The sequence below is a fragment of the Lactuca virosa genome, chromosome 3 (genome assembly GCF_052849685.1).
Source record: "Lactuca virosa cultivar CGN04683 chromosome 3, Lactuca_virosa_CGN04683_v6, whole genome shotgun sequence".
Taxonomy (NCBI): Eukaryota; Viridiplantae; Streptophyta; class Magnoliopsida; order Asterales; family Asteraceae; genus Lactuca; species Lactuca virosa.
The window spans coordinates 249,543,298-249,560,712 of NC_136428.1; the positions used below are offsets into that span (position 1 = coordinate 249,543,298).

General features: G+C 38.4%; 1 protein-coding gene across 1 annotated transcript; it reads right to left on the reverse strand.

The window, feature by feature from the left end:
- Positions 1 to 433: 433 nt before the first annotated feature.
- On the reverse strand, positions 434 to 2,766 carry LOC145167109 (ubiquitin-conjugating enzyme E2 2-like). The gene is made up of 6 exons (XM_079086202.1): positions 2,627 to 2,766; positions 2,214 to 2,347; positions 2,099 to 2,124; positions 1,889 to 1,978; positions 1,701 to 1,789; positions 434 to 832 (listed from the first exon to the last, which is right to left on the reverse strand). Exons 2-6 carry the CDS (start codon positions 2,336 to 2,338, stop codon positions 704 to 706), a joined length of 459 nt encoding a protein of 152 aa, XP_078942328.1. The 5' UTR covers positions 2,339 to 2,347; positions 2,627 to 2,766; the 3' UTR covers positions 434 to 703.
- Positions 2,767 to 17,415: the final 14,649 nt, after the last annotated feature.

The window sequence follows — 17,415 nt, forward strand, 5'->3', positions numbered from 1 at the left end:
GTCATTATTTTTTCGCTGAAATATCATAAATTCTTGATGAAGAAATGTCACATCATTAAATTTTCAGAATTAAAAAATTATTTTCGTTATATAAAATCAATTTATTTTATTTTTTTTAATATCTATAGCAACATGCTGATGTTAAAAAACAAACACGCTTCTTATTACAGTCTGCAGACATTTGGTCCACCTCTTCTGCTGCAGAGAGTTGCAGAGGTGGTCCGCATACTTCATGAATTTTTGCTTCTAAAAAACAAACAGCACCTTAGTCTCTTTTAGACGATGATTTATCCGGACTAATAAAGAATCACACCTAATATATACATCACTTTATCCAAGCAAACAGCATTACATAGTCAGTCACTTTACCCATACAGAAATTAAACGAAGAAAAAAAAAAAAAAACTTTGTTGTCATTTCAAGCAACAAAAAAGAAAAAAACAGAAAATTCCAGTCCAATATATTACAAGAAATCATTATGTACAACAAAGTCTCAAAACGCAAGCAAATGAACAAGAATAAAACATTAAAAAAAAAAATAAAAAAAAAATAAAAATAAAAAAGAAGCTTAAATTTGCCTAGAAACTGAATTTATATTGGTTTTCCATTATTAGTGTTTGAGTGGTGTGTTCTCAAACAAGCATATATGTTATAAAGGTACACAGATGAGATGTGATGAGATATGAAAGCAGCGGATGTTTTTTTAGTCGGCTGTCCAGCTTTGTTCAACAATTTCACGCACTTTTCTGTTGTACTCGCGCTTATTCTCACTAAACAAGCGTGCTGCTTCTGAGTTTGCTGGTGAGTTTGGGTTTGGATCGCAGAGTAATGACTAAAATTCACAAATTTGGAGTTACAATGAATCACCATAAGTTTCAATGCAATCAATCATGTTGTTTTTCAAATGTTGTTTAACTTTTTTATTCTCTATTTGGTTTGATTTTTCCCTTTTTACCTTTTTTATGAGTACAGGGTGGTTGGTTTGTAAAATGTTTTTGAAAAGATTTGAATTTGTCAAAGGAATTGGAATCTGAGGGTTGTTTGGTTGGCAGAATGTTTTTGAAATGGAATTTGTTAGGAAATGGAATCGGATTCAATAATAAAGACTTAAAATATCAACGTGTTACTTAATTTTTTTATTTTTTATTTATTTCAATATATAATAAGGATATTTTGGTCTTTTGATAAAAAATAATGAATGAAATTGAACTTCATCCATCCACCCCCAAGAAACATGGAATATGAAGAAATCTGACGGAATTAAATTCCATTCATTTGTTTTTACATATTTCAATATATAAAACGAGGATATTTTGGGCCATAAATAAAAATATGGATAATGAAATTGAATTCCTTCCACCCTCCCCTAGGAATGTGGTGAAACCCATCAGACATGGAATTTGAACGACTTCAACAAAATTCCAATTCCGTCCTTTTTGCAACCAAACACCCAATGGAATGGAATTTCAATTCCAATTCCAACGGAATCCACAAACCAAACACGCCTTTTAGTGAAAATAAAATTTGCTAATTTGATATTCAAAATTGCTTCTTTCTTATTGATCAATTTTAAATTACGTCAAGAAAACCAACTAAAGATTCAATAAGGCTGCTAAATCTTAAAAAACCCATGTGAACAAGCATACAAAGATGTTAAATTTCAAAGAGAACGGCCCCACATAATATCAAAGCTAGCATACCTGAATTGATGTAAGAATGGCAGCAACATCATAGATTGGACTCCATTGATTTTGAAGAATGTCCAAGCATATGCTCCCATCTGCATAAACTACCCAATACAAAAAAAAGGAATAAAATAAGAAAGCAACCCCATATTCCCATATACATTGATTTGAAAGATATTATCTTGTTGATAATGCTAACTTACTGTTTGGATGAAACATTCTGGAAATAAATCGAACTGTTGGTGGCTTATTTGGATAATCTTCTGAAAACTGCAGTGTCAACTTGAACGTACCTGAGGGTGTTATATTATTCAACAAAGATCTATCAATTTCAATTCAAAATCATAGTACTCATATGTAAATATATTGTACTAAAACAACGTATGATAAAGATCATAGAAGTGATCACACACCTCCATCCCAAGGAGTATCATCAGGGCTGAAATGCAAATAAAACTAATCAGTAAAACAATCACATCATCTCAAAGAAGCCATGAAAAACAAACATTAATTCACAGCTCCACCTACCCAAATATGACGGCATTCCAAAGCATAATATTGTTATCATACGGCGCACCACTGATTCCAGCCGGAGGATCCTGCTGCAACCTCTTGAAATCCCTCATTAACCTCTTCCTCGCCGGCGTCGACATCCTCAACGCCTGTTATAGATATAAAAAATCGACTTCGAAATTTCAATCTACCAATCATGTATCTGTATCTAGTTCGCGTGAGATTATCGATAATCAAGTGCCATTAAAATACCTATTTGTATTCTAATCCTAGATCTATAAACCTAGTAATATTCCTAAGATGAGAGACGATATTTAAGCACTAATTGAATGATATAACATGTTACTCGATTCTAGGGTTCCGTTAATATGAGCGTGATAGCGTGATAATTAGATGAATAGTTGAAAAGGATTGAGAAATCTTGTTGCCTGGAAAGTTAAGCGGCCGGAAAAGTGAATCGGAAGTTGATCAACCGTCGGTGATGGTGGATATGTCTGGCCTCCGTTCGTCGCCCTTCAAAACCCAGAAACTCTTGCACAAAAGGACGAGTGTTCGACTTCGCGTAACATGTGAGCCACTGATTATATCATTCTCCTACAGTTGCACTTACTTAAACCAGAACAAAACTGCATTAGAAGATGTACTTTATGCATTGAAATTTGTACATGGATCTATCTTTACCCTTTTATTTATGTCTTCTGTTTCGGTTATGACAAATCACCTGTCCGTTGCTGAATTTTGAAGATCTTATATTTTTAAATAGGTCTTTTACCTATATAATTAAAAAAAATTAAATATCAAAATGTAAACATTAAGTATTTTTTAAAATTAAATTTTAAAATAAGAAAGGAAAAAATATATTTATTGCAATTTAAGATCATATTTATTACATTTAATAATTTACTTATATAGCTATATGTATTATATGTATTATGTGACTTTTTAATTTTAAAATTAAAAAAACCAAAAAATTGACATGTGGATATTATTAATTTCAAAAATACCACAAAATGACAAGTGTCAAAACTTATGAGAGATTGACATGTGGCAAAATGGATCTTTATTTATTAGAGTAGATATTTTATTTGAAAAATTATTTCGTAAGGCCTCCGATATGGAAGAGAAAACTATTTGTGGGAGCTGAGTTGGCATGCCAACCTACGCGTGAACATCGTCTCAAGTGCATGTAGGTGGCTTGTGGCGTCAGAGGGGAGAGAAGGGAGGGAAGTAACGGTTGTATATTTCACTGTTCAATCCATCTAAAAAAAAATTAACTTTTACATTTAAATAACATCTCTTACATCTTTTACCTATATATACTACACATTTTACCTATATTTTACACTTCTAAAACATAAACTTTCTTTTACTTTCTTTATCTTTTCTTCAAAAATGGACTCAAACCAAAATATCCCACACACTTCAAATACCCCAACTACCCCAAACACTCTAAATGATTATCAAACTTACATGCAATTGTTAAACTCTCCAACTCAACAACAACCTTTATCCACTAACATTTCATACAACCTACAATTCTACCAACAACAACGACCACAACAACAATTCACTCAACCCTAATTCCAAGGTTTTCAACAACAACCTTTTCAACAATTTCAACTACAACAATTTCAAACACAATCATCTCAAGTCTCATTATCTCAATCCCAAACTATAAAGTTCGACAACGACGACGAACGGGTCCAAGAAACACCACAACCATCTCGAAGAAGGCACCCAAAAAGGAAAAGGAAGAAAAAAAAAGCAGTGCCTTGGAACGAAGAAGAGGAGGAGGAAGCTTTAGCGAAAGCTTGGATTTTCATATCATGTGACACCAGAAGAGGCAACGCACAATCCGGAGAAAGTTTTTGGAATCATGTTTTGGATCACTTTCACGCACTATTAGGAAGGCAAACGGATCGGTCGTACAATGCAGTCAACGGAAAATGGCGTGATCTATGAGCGGTTTGCACAAAGTTTAATGACATATTTGAGAATCTTAAAAATATACAGAAAAGTGGTTGCAACGACTTCAATATCTTATCAATCATGTGCTACCAATTCAAAGTTAACCATTCGGTCACCAAAAAGCGTGGGAAGTTTGTCGTCGGGATCCTTAATCCAGAGACGTCGCATTCAGACTCGACCACCGGTTCCAACAAAAGACCAAGAACTTCCTATTCGGACGCGGGTTTTGGCCTCGACCTCAATGATGAATTCGACTTACCGAGGTAGAGGGTCCACCGGAAGTCCAACTTCGTCGACCACCGGGAAGGGACAAAGCAAAACGGGCGGCGTCTTCAAGTAGAAATGCAACCACAACTAGTGAAGACGGGCTTGTGGAATCCATAGATAAAACTCTAAGTTTTCTAGAAAAAAAATATATTAATCAACGGAGGAAGCTCGTTGCCGAAAAATCGCTCTTACCAATCTTCAAATCATAAACACAAAGCCCCAGCCGAATCTTGACCCGGAAAATCTAGCGACATTTCTAAAAATCTGACAATAAGTCCGCAAAAAATATAGAAATTAGGTTCTAAAATTTATGTTTTAGTTGGTATGTTTTATGTTTTTTAAAGTAATTTAGGATTTTTTTTTTATGTTTTTTTAAGTATTTTAGGATTTTAATTTGTATGTTTTACAATAATGTAATGTGTTTTTAATTTAATGTGTGTTTTTATTTGAATTATGCTTTTAATTTAATCTAATAATGTCAAAAAAAATAAAAATAAAAATATTGTGGAGTGGTAACCATTCAAATGATCGGTGGTTTGTTAGTGAGTTTGTACTGAAGCTGATATGGTGCTGAGGTGACATCACTTTTTGAGTGGGTTGGATATAACCACTCTCTTTAGACTAAAAATCTGTTGATATTTATGTGGCAAATATGTATCCATATAAAACAAAATCAATTATTAGATTTCTACAATTTTTTTTGAATGTGGGCAAATATACATCCATATAAGTCAAAATTAATTGTATTAATTAGATTTATACCTTTTCACTATTTATCATGGACATTTTTTCTATCATGGTTCTTTATCATTTTCAAGCATAAGATTTAGAAACAAAAGGCTGTTAGGAGATTAGGGTTTATGGTGGAGATCTGGATACCAACTTGGAGCGTGATATCACTTTCCGAACTGATATTTCTACCCTATGTTTGGGTTACAAGAAATTCGGTCTAGGATAATCCAAGTAGACACTTACGATTTGTAACGACGTAAATTTTCAACCAAATTTTTCATTTTTAAAACACAATAACCCACAAGTCACATTTTCTTAAAACTCACAAGTAACGAATTATCAACACATTTAAAAATCGTTTATCACAAATCCAGGATCCTCCAAAGACATATCTCCAACTCGGATGTGTGTACAATCAAGCCGGCGCCTTCCCGCGATCCTGATAAGAACCTGAAACACATAACACACAACACGGTAAGCACGAAGCTTAGTGAGTTCCCCAAAATACCAAATACAACACATTATCCACTCGAGGCTATAACACCGTGAGACCCTCCGGTCTATGTGTCTCAGTGGGATCCTCCAATCCCACGGCTCGTTGGACCCTCTGGTCCGGTCTAGTAGGACCCTCCAGTCCCATAGCTCGTTGGACCCTATGGTCCGGTCTGGTTGGGACCCTCCAGTCCGGTCTCAGTAACACATAATATAGCATATATATATATATATATATATATATATATATATATATATATATATATATATATATATATATATATATATATATATATATATATATATATATATATATATATATATATATATATATATATATATATCACAGATAAATGCACGACTCAAGTAAGCACATAAGACCTTCCGGTTACACATAATTACCACTCTAGGTAAAATATAGTGAGAAGACTCACCTCGCAAGCAGGTGAGCAAATAACCTCGCGCTCGGATCTCGAACTAGTCTCCGCCTAACACAAAGGATGAATATCTCTAATTAATACTCTTTTCACGACTCAAATAACCGAAGGCTATTCTTTCTCTCTCTAACTCTTTGAAGTGGATAAAAGACCATTTTACCCCTCTATGGTCTCTATTACTCATGTTGGCCAAAACCTCAAAGTCAACAGAAGTCAAACTCGAGCCAACAGTCCATGTTTGACCAGACTCGTCGAGTGCACTATTGCGACTCGTCGAGTCCCCTCAGAAGTCTCAAAAAGTCCAGCTCAACTCGTCAAGTTGACCCCCAACTCGCCGAGTTGTCGCACAATCAACCCATCGGGACAAACCCTCACCGACTCGTCGAGTCAGGCCATGGACTCGGCGAGTCCTTTCGATCAGATTCATCATTCAGACGATTTAAGGCAGATCCGTCACTCCAAACACTAGATCTACCATCCTAAGGGTCGATTGCCACGTAAAGCTGCAAGCTTTACGTTTAAACATGGCATATAAGACTCATAATGCCAAAACATGCTCCCACAAGGGCTAGATGCACAAAAGCTAGACTCTAGCTCAATAAAGCTTGGATCTTTGGTCTCTCAAGTCCTTCTACAGTCCAGATCTGAGGTTTCAACCTCATGATATGCTCAAATAACTCATTGCCCATAATGGATGGGAGAAAACCCTCAAAATCTCCCTAAACTAAGATCTCACAAAGGAAAGGTCAAGATAGGAGCTTTTTACCTTTGCAATGAAGCTAACCACTGGAGAGCTCTGGATCTACGGCCCCTCCTTGATCAAACACACCAAGCTCTCCAAATCTCCTCCAAAGGATGCACAAAACCACTCAAATTAGCTCCTCAGTCGCTCTCTAGCTCTAATGGCGATTAGGGTTTGCTCTCAGGGGTGTGGGGTAACTGGTGAGGCGTAAATGGGGGCATAAGTTCCCTTATATAGGCCCCAACCCCAAGAAATTAGGGTTTCTCTGCCCAGAACCTACTCGGCGAGTCAGTTCTCTGACTCGTCGAGTCAACTCATTCATTCCATGCGAACAACTCGACTCGACTCGACGAGTTGGACCCTCAACTCGTCGAGTCTCTCCATAAATCTCAAGATTAAAATGCACAATAATGTACCTGAAAATCCGGATGTTACAATTCTCCCCCACTTGAATTTAATTTCGCCCTCGAAATCGCCCCTCAACAACACATAGATCAAACCCAATAACCCGAAAAGCACCACGAAAAGGATCTCATACCACTCATATATCTTTCCCCATGGACACCTGAATCCAAACAGGAACTTCCAAACCCGGAATAAGACGGACCTTTCTGCTGCTACGACACCCCTTCTGACTCTCCAGACTCTGGAAACTCTAGTGGCCTGTCTCAGTGCCAGACCGTCCTCTCAAGATATCACCATGATAATTGCTCCTTGAATAACAGACCCCGATAACTCACTGCCCCTCCGATTCTCTCGTTGTGACAGATAAACCAAGACAATGTCCAAAAATTCGGCTGTCGATCACTTAAACCAGATATATTAAACAATCCAAATCATACTCCAAGAAATGAACGGATCACATTACACCAGGGACCCGTCCACTGATCTGTAAACCAAACCCATCTGAACGATGAACTCTCAACACCCTGCCCTCAGACACAAGAAAAGATCCTGCTTGCTCAGTAGTATCCTCCGACATCTAACAAACATAAACCCCAGCTCCCTCCTCAGATACACCCTTTCAACCCTGAGCACTAGGTCATCTCCCGACCCAGCAATTGAACCTCCAAAGGTTACCCAACATGTTCCAAAAGGTCTCGCTGACTTCCTTCTCACAATAACTATCTCGCCCCCCTGTGACACACAAGTCACGAAGCTCGCTTTACCCCAAGCGATTACTATAATCCCAACTGAAATCGTCTCACCCTCGACCTCTGTCGTCAACTACCCATTAGTTCCATGCGTCTAGCGGTTTTCCCATACCAACGAACTGACCCACTCAAGTCTAACCCACTCAAGTCTAAGACACCAGATGAAAAACAGTACCCCCTCCAAAATGAAATCCATCTCTGAATCCGGAATCTCATTCTGCCTACTCAATACACCACTAGAATCAAACTCAACCCGAGAGTCTGTTCCGACACAAAATTGGAACCACTCATCTGTGACATCCCCAAAATCACGGCCAGAAAAGACCGATTTTATTTATGCTTTTTAAAATATATTCAGAGTAATCCTTTAATTAAAAGAGTTGTGAAATTTGTTCCCAAAACAAAACATGATGAGAATTTATCAAAACATTTCATAAAGAAATGTATTTTCATTATATAACAAAATATCGGGATGTCATGTTCCGATACAGACCAAAAGCATAAACAATACATAATAGACCTTACAACAGTTATACATAACTACTGGTCTATAATCCAAAAATATCTTGGCAATGTCATCCAACTTATGCTCTCATGCCACTACCTATAATACAAAGAAAAACGGAGTGGGTCAGGCTTGGGAGCCTGGTGAGCATATAGGGTTTTCAACCCACAATAAATAATTATATTTAGTTCATCAACCAACAATAACCCGATTACCCATTCCCGTTATCCTCACTTTACGTCCCTGCAACAACTTCTATTACCAGGGGACCTAATCTAGGATTTTCATCGGGATGGACATTACTGCGAAGGGGTTTCCTCCACAATAAATGTCCTAAAGGCAACCATGAGGGGGATAGAGTACACCGGTGAACACATCGTTCACAACACCTACATGTTATGAGCCTGCTAGCGTTCCACTGGACTGTCTAGAAAGAGTCTGTGGTCGTCATCCATACTCCGCTAGACGACTAGATTAACAACAACATTGAGGCCTCTCATCATTTTATTTCACCACACACCAACTGTCTACCCATGTTCTACCCAACATATTAGTAGATAAATTACATAAATTTATATACAGCTTAAAACCTGTACAAAACATCCATTCAACAACTAGTTCAAATAAACAAATAATATATAAACACATAGCACGCATTTTATAAAGAATACTTCATATCTATGTGTTAGAAGAAAAGGAATATACACTCACTTGATAAGAAGATGATCGGACAGCACTACGGCTCTAAGAGTAGTATTCTTCGGTGAAACCGGGATGCTTTCTTGAAAACCGGGCTTCTCGCGGGCAAAGTTTCGGCTCGGAAACTTTACTTCTCGGGATCCTCGGGGCTTCGGGACTTGCTTCGGGTCTCGGGAATGATACCGGGGCTTCGAGGGTATACCTTACACGTAAAACGAGGTAAAACGGGAGAGAGAAAAGAAATTTGGCAAAAAAGATCGACAGCCCTCGCATGCCTTTTATAGGGGTTGAACCTCGCACGTACGTTGGGCGTACGAAGCTCTACGCGGGTCATAGTTCGGATCAGGTGTCCAGGTGGCGAACTTCGGGTGGTGCAACGTGGTCGCTTCTCGGCCGAGGAAAGCAGTTGTACGCTGCGCGTAGCTATCTCGTACGCAGGGCGTACCTCGGTGTCGACATGTACGCGGGGCGTACTCCTCGGTACGCTGGGCGTACCCTTCGGATCAGATCGGACTCGTCAGCTCTTCGGATATTATCCGAATAAATAATTAAATTTATATATTTTAATTATTTAAAAACTTCATAAAATCATATCTTCCTCATACGAGCTCCGTTTTCGACGTTCTTTATATCCACGCGTAGATGAGACTATGCTCTACAAATTTCATTTAGACTCCATTGGCTAATTTTGACTTTGTTTTTATTATATTATTTTTAGTAGGCCGGGACAGGAAAACTTCGTTATAAAATCATAACTTCTTCATCCGACATCCGTTTTCGTCTGTCTTTTCACCGTTGGACTACTATCGACGAGATCTTCGATTCTCGTTTAGATTGGTTCGGCTAGAAATCACTCGATCTCAAAATCGAACTTCGGGCTGCATACTGCTAAGTCGAAACTTCGAAAAATCATAACTTCCTCATACGAAGTCAGATTTAGACGTTCTTTTTATGCACACTCTCGGTTTAACGTATTCTACGACTTTCATTTAGATCACTAAGGCTAAATATCGCTCTATCGTAAATTCACTGTTTACGTCACACAACGTCGTACCGGTTCTGTCGCGAAACTTCGACAGGTCATAACTTCTTCGTTATAACTCGGATTTCGGCATTCTTTATATATTCGGAAACCTTTCCACGACCACTACAACTTGCTTCATATATATCGGGCTTATCTAATATTTTATTTTATCGCTTATATTTGTCCTTAATTCATTTAAATAACACAATTAAGCAATAAACACATAATACTCAAATAATACATTCTTATTATTTCAAACGAGTTACAAAGGTTAACCTAGACTATTACATCATCATTAATGCCTAGCCTAGAAACACGGGCGTTACAATTCTCTCCACCTTAGGATGATTCCGTCCCCGGAATCACGCATCAACAAACAAATGCGGATAGCGACTCATCATGTCACTCTCCGTCTCCCAAGTGAGATTTGGCCCATTCGTATGTTTCCATTGGACAAGCACTAATTCGACCATCTTGCGTCGTAACTTCTTAGTATTTCGGTCAACAATTGCCTCTGGTTCTTCAATTAACCTCTTGTTCTCATCAATTCTCAATTCCGAAAGTGGAATTATGTCGGGAACTTCCCCCGTAAACTTCCTCAAATAACACACATGAAAAGTGTTATGAATACGATTCAGTTCTTCTCGTAGTTCCAGCTTGTATGCTTGATTCCCAATCCTCTGAAGAACTTTAAACGGTACAATAAACCTCGGACTCAACTTTCCTCTTTTACCAAACCTTATAAGTCCCTTCCACGGCGAGACTTTAAGCAAAACCGAATCTCCAACTTCAAAAGTCATCGGTCTTCGCTTTTTGTCAGCATAGCTCTTTTGACGATCCTGAGCGGCTAACATTCTTTCCCTAATCACTTTCAACTTTTCAGCGGTCTGATGGACTATCTCAGGTCCCATAAACTGCTTTTCTCCAGCCTCAAGCCAACAAGACGGCGTACGACACTTCTGTCCGTACAAAGCTTGATAAGGTGCCATCTTGATGCTCGAATGGAAACTATTATTGTAGGAAAATTCTACCAAAGGTAAATGTTCATCCCAGTTACCTTGGAATTCCAGTGTACATGCTCTCAGCATATCTTCAAGCATTTGTATCGTCCGTTCGCTTTGACCATCAGTCTGTGGATGGTAAGTTGTATTAAAACACAACCTGGTACCCAATTCATCTTGTGGACTTTTCCAAAACCTTGAGGTGAAACGGCTATCACGATCCGATACAATCGTTAAGGGAACACCGTGAAGCCTCACAATTTCCTTCACGTAAGAATTCGCAAGCTTATCCATAGACCATTTCTCATTGGCAGCTATGAAGTGCGCACTCTTAGTGAAGCGATCCACGACCACCCAAATCATGTCGTGACCGTTCTTTGTTCTGGGCAGTTTAGTGACAAAATCCATGGCAATGTCTTCCCACTTACCCATCGGTACAGGTAAAGGTTCTAAACTCCCATATGGTTTCTGATGTTTTGCCTTAACTCTCGCACATGTCACGCACTCAGCCACATACTTTGCAATATCGAGCTTCATCGTCGGCCACCAGTAATAGGGTTTTAAGTCCCTATACATTTTAGTGCTACCGGGATGTATCGAGTACATGGTTTTGTGAGCTTCTTCCATCAGAAGATCTCTTATTCCTCCTGACTTAGGCACCCAAATTTGATCTTGGAATACCTTCAGTCCGTGACTGTTTATACCGAATACTAACGTTTTGCCCAAACGTTCCTCCTTTCGGTCATTCTTTTCTGAAGCTTCCTCTTGAGCTTTCTTTATACTCTCCATAATTGTCGAGACAACTTCTATTCTCAACGCTCTTGGGATTTTTCTTTCAAGATTGACTTTCCGACTGAGAGCATCAGCAACAACATTTGCTTTACTGGGGTGGTAAGGTATCTCACAGTCGTAGTCCTTAAGTAACTCTAGCCAGCGTCTTTGCCTCATATTCAATTCTTTCTGACTAAAGAGATATTGGAGACTCTTATGATCAGTGAAAAGTTTGCACTTCGTGCCATAGAGGTAATGCCTCCATATCTTTAGAGCAAAAACTACCGCTGCCAACTCCAGATCATGAGTGTGGTAGTTTTTTCATGCTCTTTCAGCTGTCGAGACGCATATGCTATCACCTTTTTGTTGGATTAGGTGTCTAAGCCCATAACTATAATTGGTATGTACTTGAATTGATAGCAGCACAGTCCTTTTGGGTTGCCCTCAACCTAGCAACTGGACAAGGAAATTATGAAAGGAGAGATATTAATTTATAAGATTAATAAATTAATAATTGATTTATTAATATGTTAATGGATTAATATATTAATTAGAAATCATTATGTTTAATTAATTGTTAGCCAGAAATTAATCAGAATTGATTTTGGGGTTAAAAGAATTAATTATAAAGTGCAGGGACTAGTTTGCAATTAACTGATAGTTGAATGGAAGGATCCAGAACTCCCTTGGAAGGGGGTGGACGAAAACCCTAGGGGAAACCCTAGAGAATTCGTCCAAGGGGTCCAAGATAAGGCCTTGGGTCTTGCTTAGGCCCTAAGCAAAGGATAACTAGGGTTTTCCCTAAACCCTAGTTCCCTCAACTATTTAAGGAGCCTCCTGGCTCACATTTTGGGTACTGATTTCTTTGGAAGAAACCCTAAGGCCGAAATTGCATACTCTCTCCATCCTCTCTCTTCTACTTTCCTTCTTGCTAGTTTGGGTGTGATTCCATTAGAGGCATTACACTTGTTGTGCTAAAGCTTCCAAGAAGATCAAGATCAAGATCAAGAGGATTGTCAATTGTTTGCTATAACAATTGAAAGGTATGTAAACCCTAAACCCTAGTTTACTATTTTCGAAAATAGCCTCTCTCCTCTAGGGTTCTTGTTTTGCAATTCAAAGTTGTATGTTCAATAGTTAAAACATAGATCCAAAGTAGGTTGCATGTGAACTTAGGAATTGTTTTCTAGTTTATTTGTTGTACCTAAAACCCATCAGTGGTATCAGAGTCATTGTTGTTTTAAGTTGAATTGCTACAATTGTTGAATTGCAAATTAGGGTTTATAGCTATTAAACCCTAAAGGCCAAAATTTTCGATTTCTAGGGTTTTTGATCAAAGGGTTTTTTCGAAAACCCTAGCCTCCTCCCTTGTAAATTTCGAAATATGCTAGAGGATAACTAGGGTTTCTTGTTCTGGATAATTGTTACTTAATTAGATTAATTGGATAATTATCCTTACCCTATTTTTCGAAATTTAGAGGGATAAGGATTAGGATTAAATTAATGGATTAATTTAATTAGATAATCCTTACAAGATTTAATAATTTGATTAATAGTTAATTAAAAGATAAATATTAAATCTAGTTAATTGGTTTATTTAAATTTAAATTTAATAGCTTAAATTTCAAAATTTATAAACCCTTGAAGTTTTAAAAAGTTTTAAAACACACCTTATATTATAATTAAAGGTTTAATATTATATGTATAAGAATATGGTCAGTCAAATCGCTAGTATGCCTCATTCACGAAGCTAATCTATAAGGAGGGTATAAGGAAACTGCCTATAAAATGGTAGTTGAATGGGTGTCCACTCTCACCCACCGCTTCCTTGATTAGTGGAGGGTTGTTAGCAGAACGGATTTGATAGGACAACTACTTCTCATTAAAAGTATAATGATATTAAAGAAAGTACTAGAACATTGTTTCCAAAATCCCAACTCTAGTTACTTTAGGAAAAATGTGAAAAGTATGTTAATCCATGAAATTGCACATTGTGCTTTATTGGTCGTTAGTGGAGCGTGTGTGGTTAACCAGCACACTAAAAGGCACCAATAAAGAGTAGTAATGGGTATCTCATAATTGTCATTTTGATGGAGCGTGTGTGGTTTACCAGCACATCAATAGTTAATGATAAAGACAATGAGGTTACCAAGCACATTTGCATGGTTATTCACATCTTGTTTGTGATCCTCGGCATCCCAGTCACAAATAGAAGAGCATAATCTGAGATTAAAACATGCCATTGAATAGTTTCAATGTATCTCAAAAGAATTAGGAATTTCACTTCGTTTGTTTCGTCTAATGGTGGAATTGGTGAATCGTCATTCGCCTACCTTTATGAAATTTGCACTTGGATCTCGGCATCCCATTTCTGAGTTGTGAATCTTCATAGTTGGATCCTAACCTTGATATAATATCTTTGGGTTATTCTATTAAGGTATCTTGAAATCTAACTAAAACTTTTTTTTCAGATGTCTACTCCTGGAAACACTTCTGCTTCGTCCTCCTCCAACCAAAAATTCTCTTTGCTCAATATCTGCTCCAAAGTCGTTATGGATGGCTCAAACTATAACGATTGGATGCGCAACATCAAGATGGCTCTTCGTTTCGAGAACGAAGAATATGTTCTTGAAAAGGAGCTCAAAGAGCTTGATGAGAATGAAGCTACTCCTGAAGATCTTGCTGCCTACAAGAAACATTACGATGATGCTACCAAAGTGGCATGCATCATGGTGGCAACTATGTCCCCAGAATTGCAGAGGTACTATGAGGACTACTGGCCTTTCGAGATGAACAAGGACCTTATGGAAAAGTACCATAAGCGAGCTCGTCAAGAAAAGTTCGAAGTAGTCAAGTCACTCATGGCTTGCAAGATGAAAGATGGGGAGTCGGTTGTGTCACATGTGCAAAGAATGCAACGCTACATAGAGCGTTTGGTCAAGCTCAATATTCACTTTGATGAGGAATTGGCCATTGACATGGTCTTGAATTCACTTCCTGAATGTTATGGTCAGTTTATTCTAACTTACCATTTGAACAATACTGAGCAGACCTTGGCCCAATTGCACAACTTGTTGCAGACAGCTGAGGCAGGGATGAAGGGTAAAAGTATACCCTCCACACCTACGAGTGCCCCTGTTTTGGCTATTGGACATGGAAAGGGGAAAAAGAGGAAAGGTCCTCCCAAGCAAAACTGGAAGAGCAAGGCTCAAGCTGGGTCATCTAGTAATGGCCCAAAGGCTAAGCCCAATGGTTCCACTCCCCATGTTTCTGATCCAAAAGAGGCAGTTTGCTTTTACTGCAACCAAAAGGGGCATTGGAAGAGATCTTGCCCACAATATCTGCAAGATATCAAGGATGGCAAAGTGAAGCCATCTTCGGCAGGTATTTACACTATTTCTGCTAATAACTCATTATCTTCTCGTTCATGGATCCTTGATACAGGATGTGGTTTTCATATCTGTTCTGATTTGCAGGGTCTAAAGGAAAGTGAGGAGATAGAGCGAGGAAGGGTAAACCTGATCATGGGAAACAGAAAGTCTTCACCAGTAACCAAGATCGGAGTTTATCAGCTTCTGCTTAGTAATGATGTTAGATTAGATTTAATAAATTGTTGCTATTCGTCTGAGATGACGAGAAACATTATTTCATTTCATGCATTGTTCAGACAAGGTTTTACATATTCTTTTAATGATTTGAATGGTTCAATTTCTGTTTATAAGAATGGTGTTTTTATGTTTGAAGCTTTGCCTTGTAATGGTGTGTATGAAACAGTGACTTGTGTTGATAGCCTAGGAAATAGTGTACTTAATATTGACTTGTCTAATAGTGTAGACAAGGCATGCTTGTGGCATTGTCGTCTTGGACACATTAACAAGAAACGCATAGCCCAACTCCAAAAGGATGGAGTGTTGGAATCATTTGACCTAAAATCAGATGATATGTGTGAATCTTGTCTTTTGGGAAAGATGACAAAATCACCATTCACAGGGTCTTGTGAAAGAGGTGAAGGTCTGTTGGATCTCATACACACAGATGTGTGTGGGCCATTCAAATCAACTACAAGAGATGCTAATCGATTCTATGTGACTTTCACTGACGATTATAGCATATATGGATATATCTACTTGATCAAGCATAAGTCAGAAACTTTTGAAAAGTTCAAAGAGTTTAAGCATGAAGTCGAAAATCAATTGGGCAGAAAGATAAAGATACTTAGATCCGATAGAGGCGGGGAGTATCTTAGTATCGAGTTTAACGACTATCTGAAAGAATGTGGGATAGTCTCTCAATTGACTCCTCCTAGGACACCACGGTTAAATGGTGTAGCTGAGAGGCGTAATCGAACCTTGTTAGACATGGTTCGTTCTATGATGAGTCGGGCTTCGCTTCCCATTCACTTCTGGGGGTATGCCTTAGAGACAGCCGCCCACATCCTCAATCTTGTCCCTACAAAGAAGGTTGCCAAAACACCTCACGAAATGTGGATAGGGAAAGTTCCCTCGTTAGCACACATTAAAGTCTGGGGTTGTGAAGCTTTCGTAAGACGAGAGACTCACGACAAGCTAGCAGCTAGAAGTGAGAAATGTGTTTTCATTGGTTACCCAAAGCAGTCTTTTGGATATTTGTTCTACAGGCCTAGTGAGAACGTGGTCTTTGTAGCACGAAGAGGAGTCTTTCTTGAAAGAGAGCTCATATTCAAAGAGGACAGTGGGAGCACTATTGACCTTGAAGAAATTCAAGAGTCGGGCAATGAAGGAACCTTAGATGACACTAGCACTCAACCAGAGGAAACAGTTCCTATTGAACCAATCGATAACTCATTACCTCTTAGAAGATCCACTAGGGTGAGTGTGCCACCTGAGTTGTATGGTTTTCATATTACTTCAGATGGTGACACATTCATAAGTGACAGAACACTGGTAAACTTAGATGAACCAGTCACTTATAAGGAAGCAATGGCAGGCCCAGAGGCTTCCAAGTGGAAAGAGGCAATGGACAGCGAGATTAAGTCCATGTATGACAACCAAGTTTGGAATTTGGTTGATAGTGCACCAGGTCGTAAGACAGTTGGGTGCAAATGGATCTTCAAGAAGAAGACAGACATGGATGGAAATGTGCACACATTCAAGGCTCGACTGGTTGCAAAAGGTTTCACTCAAACCCCAGGGGTTGACTATGATGAGACCTTCTCACCAGTAGCTAAGATTAAATCTATTAGGATATTGCTTGCCATAGCTGCCTTTCATGATTATGAAATCTGGCAGATGGATGTCAAAACTGCTTTCCTTAATGGGAAGTTGGCTGAAGATGTTTACATGAGTCAGCCAGAGGGTTTTGTTGATGCAAAGTTCCCCAATAGAGTGTGCAAGCTTGAGAAATCCATTTATGGATTGAAACAAGCATCTCGCAGTTGGAATCTTTG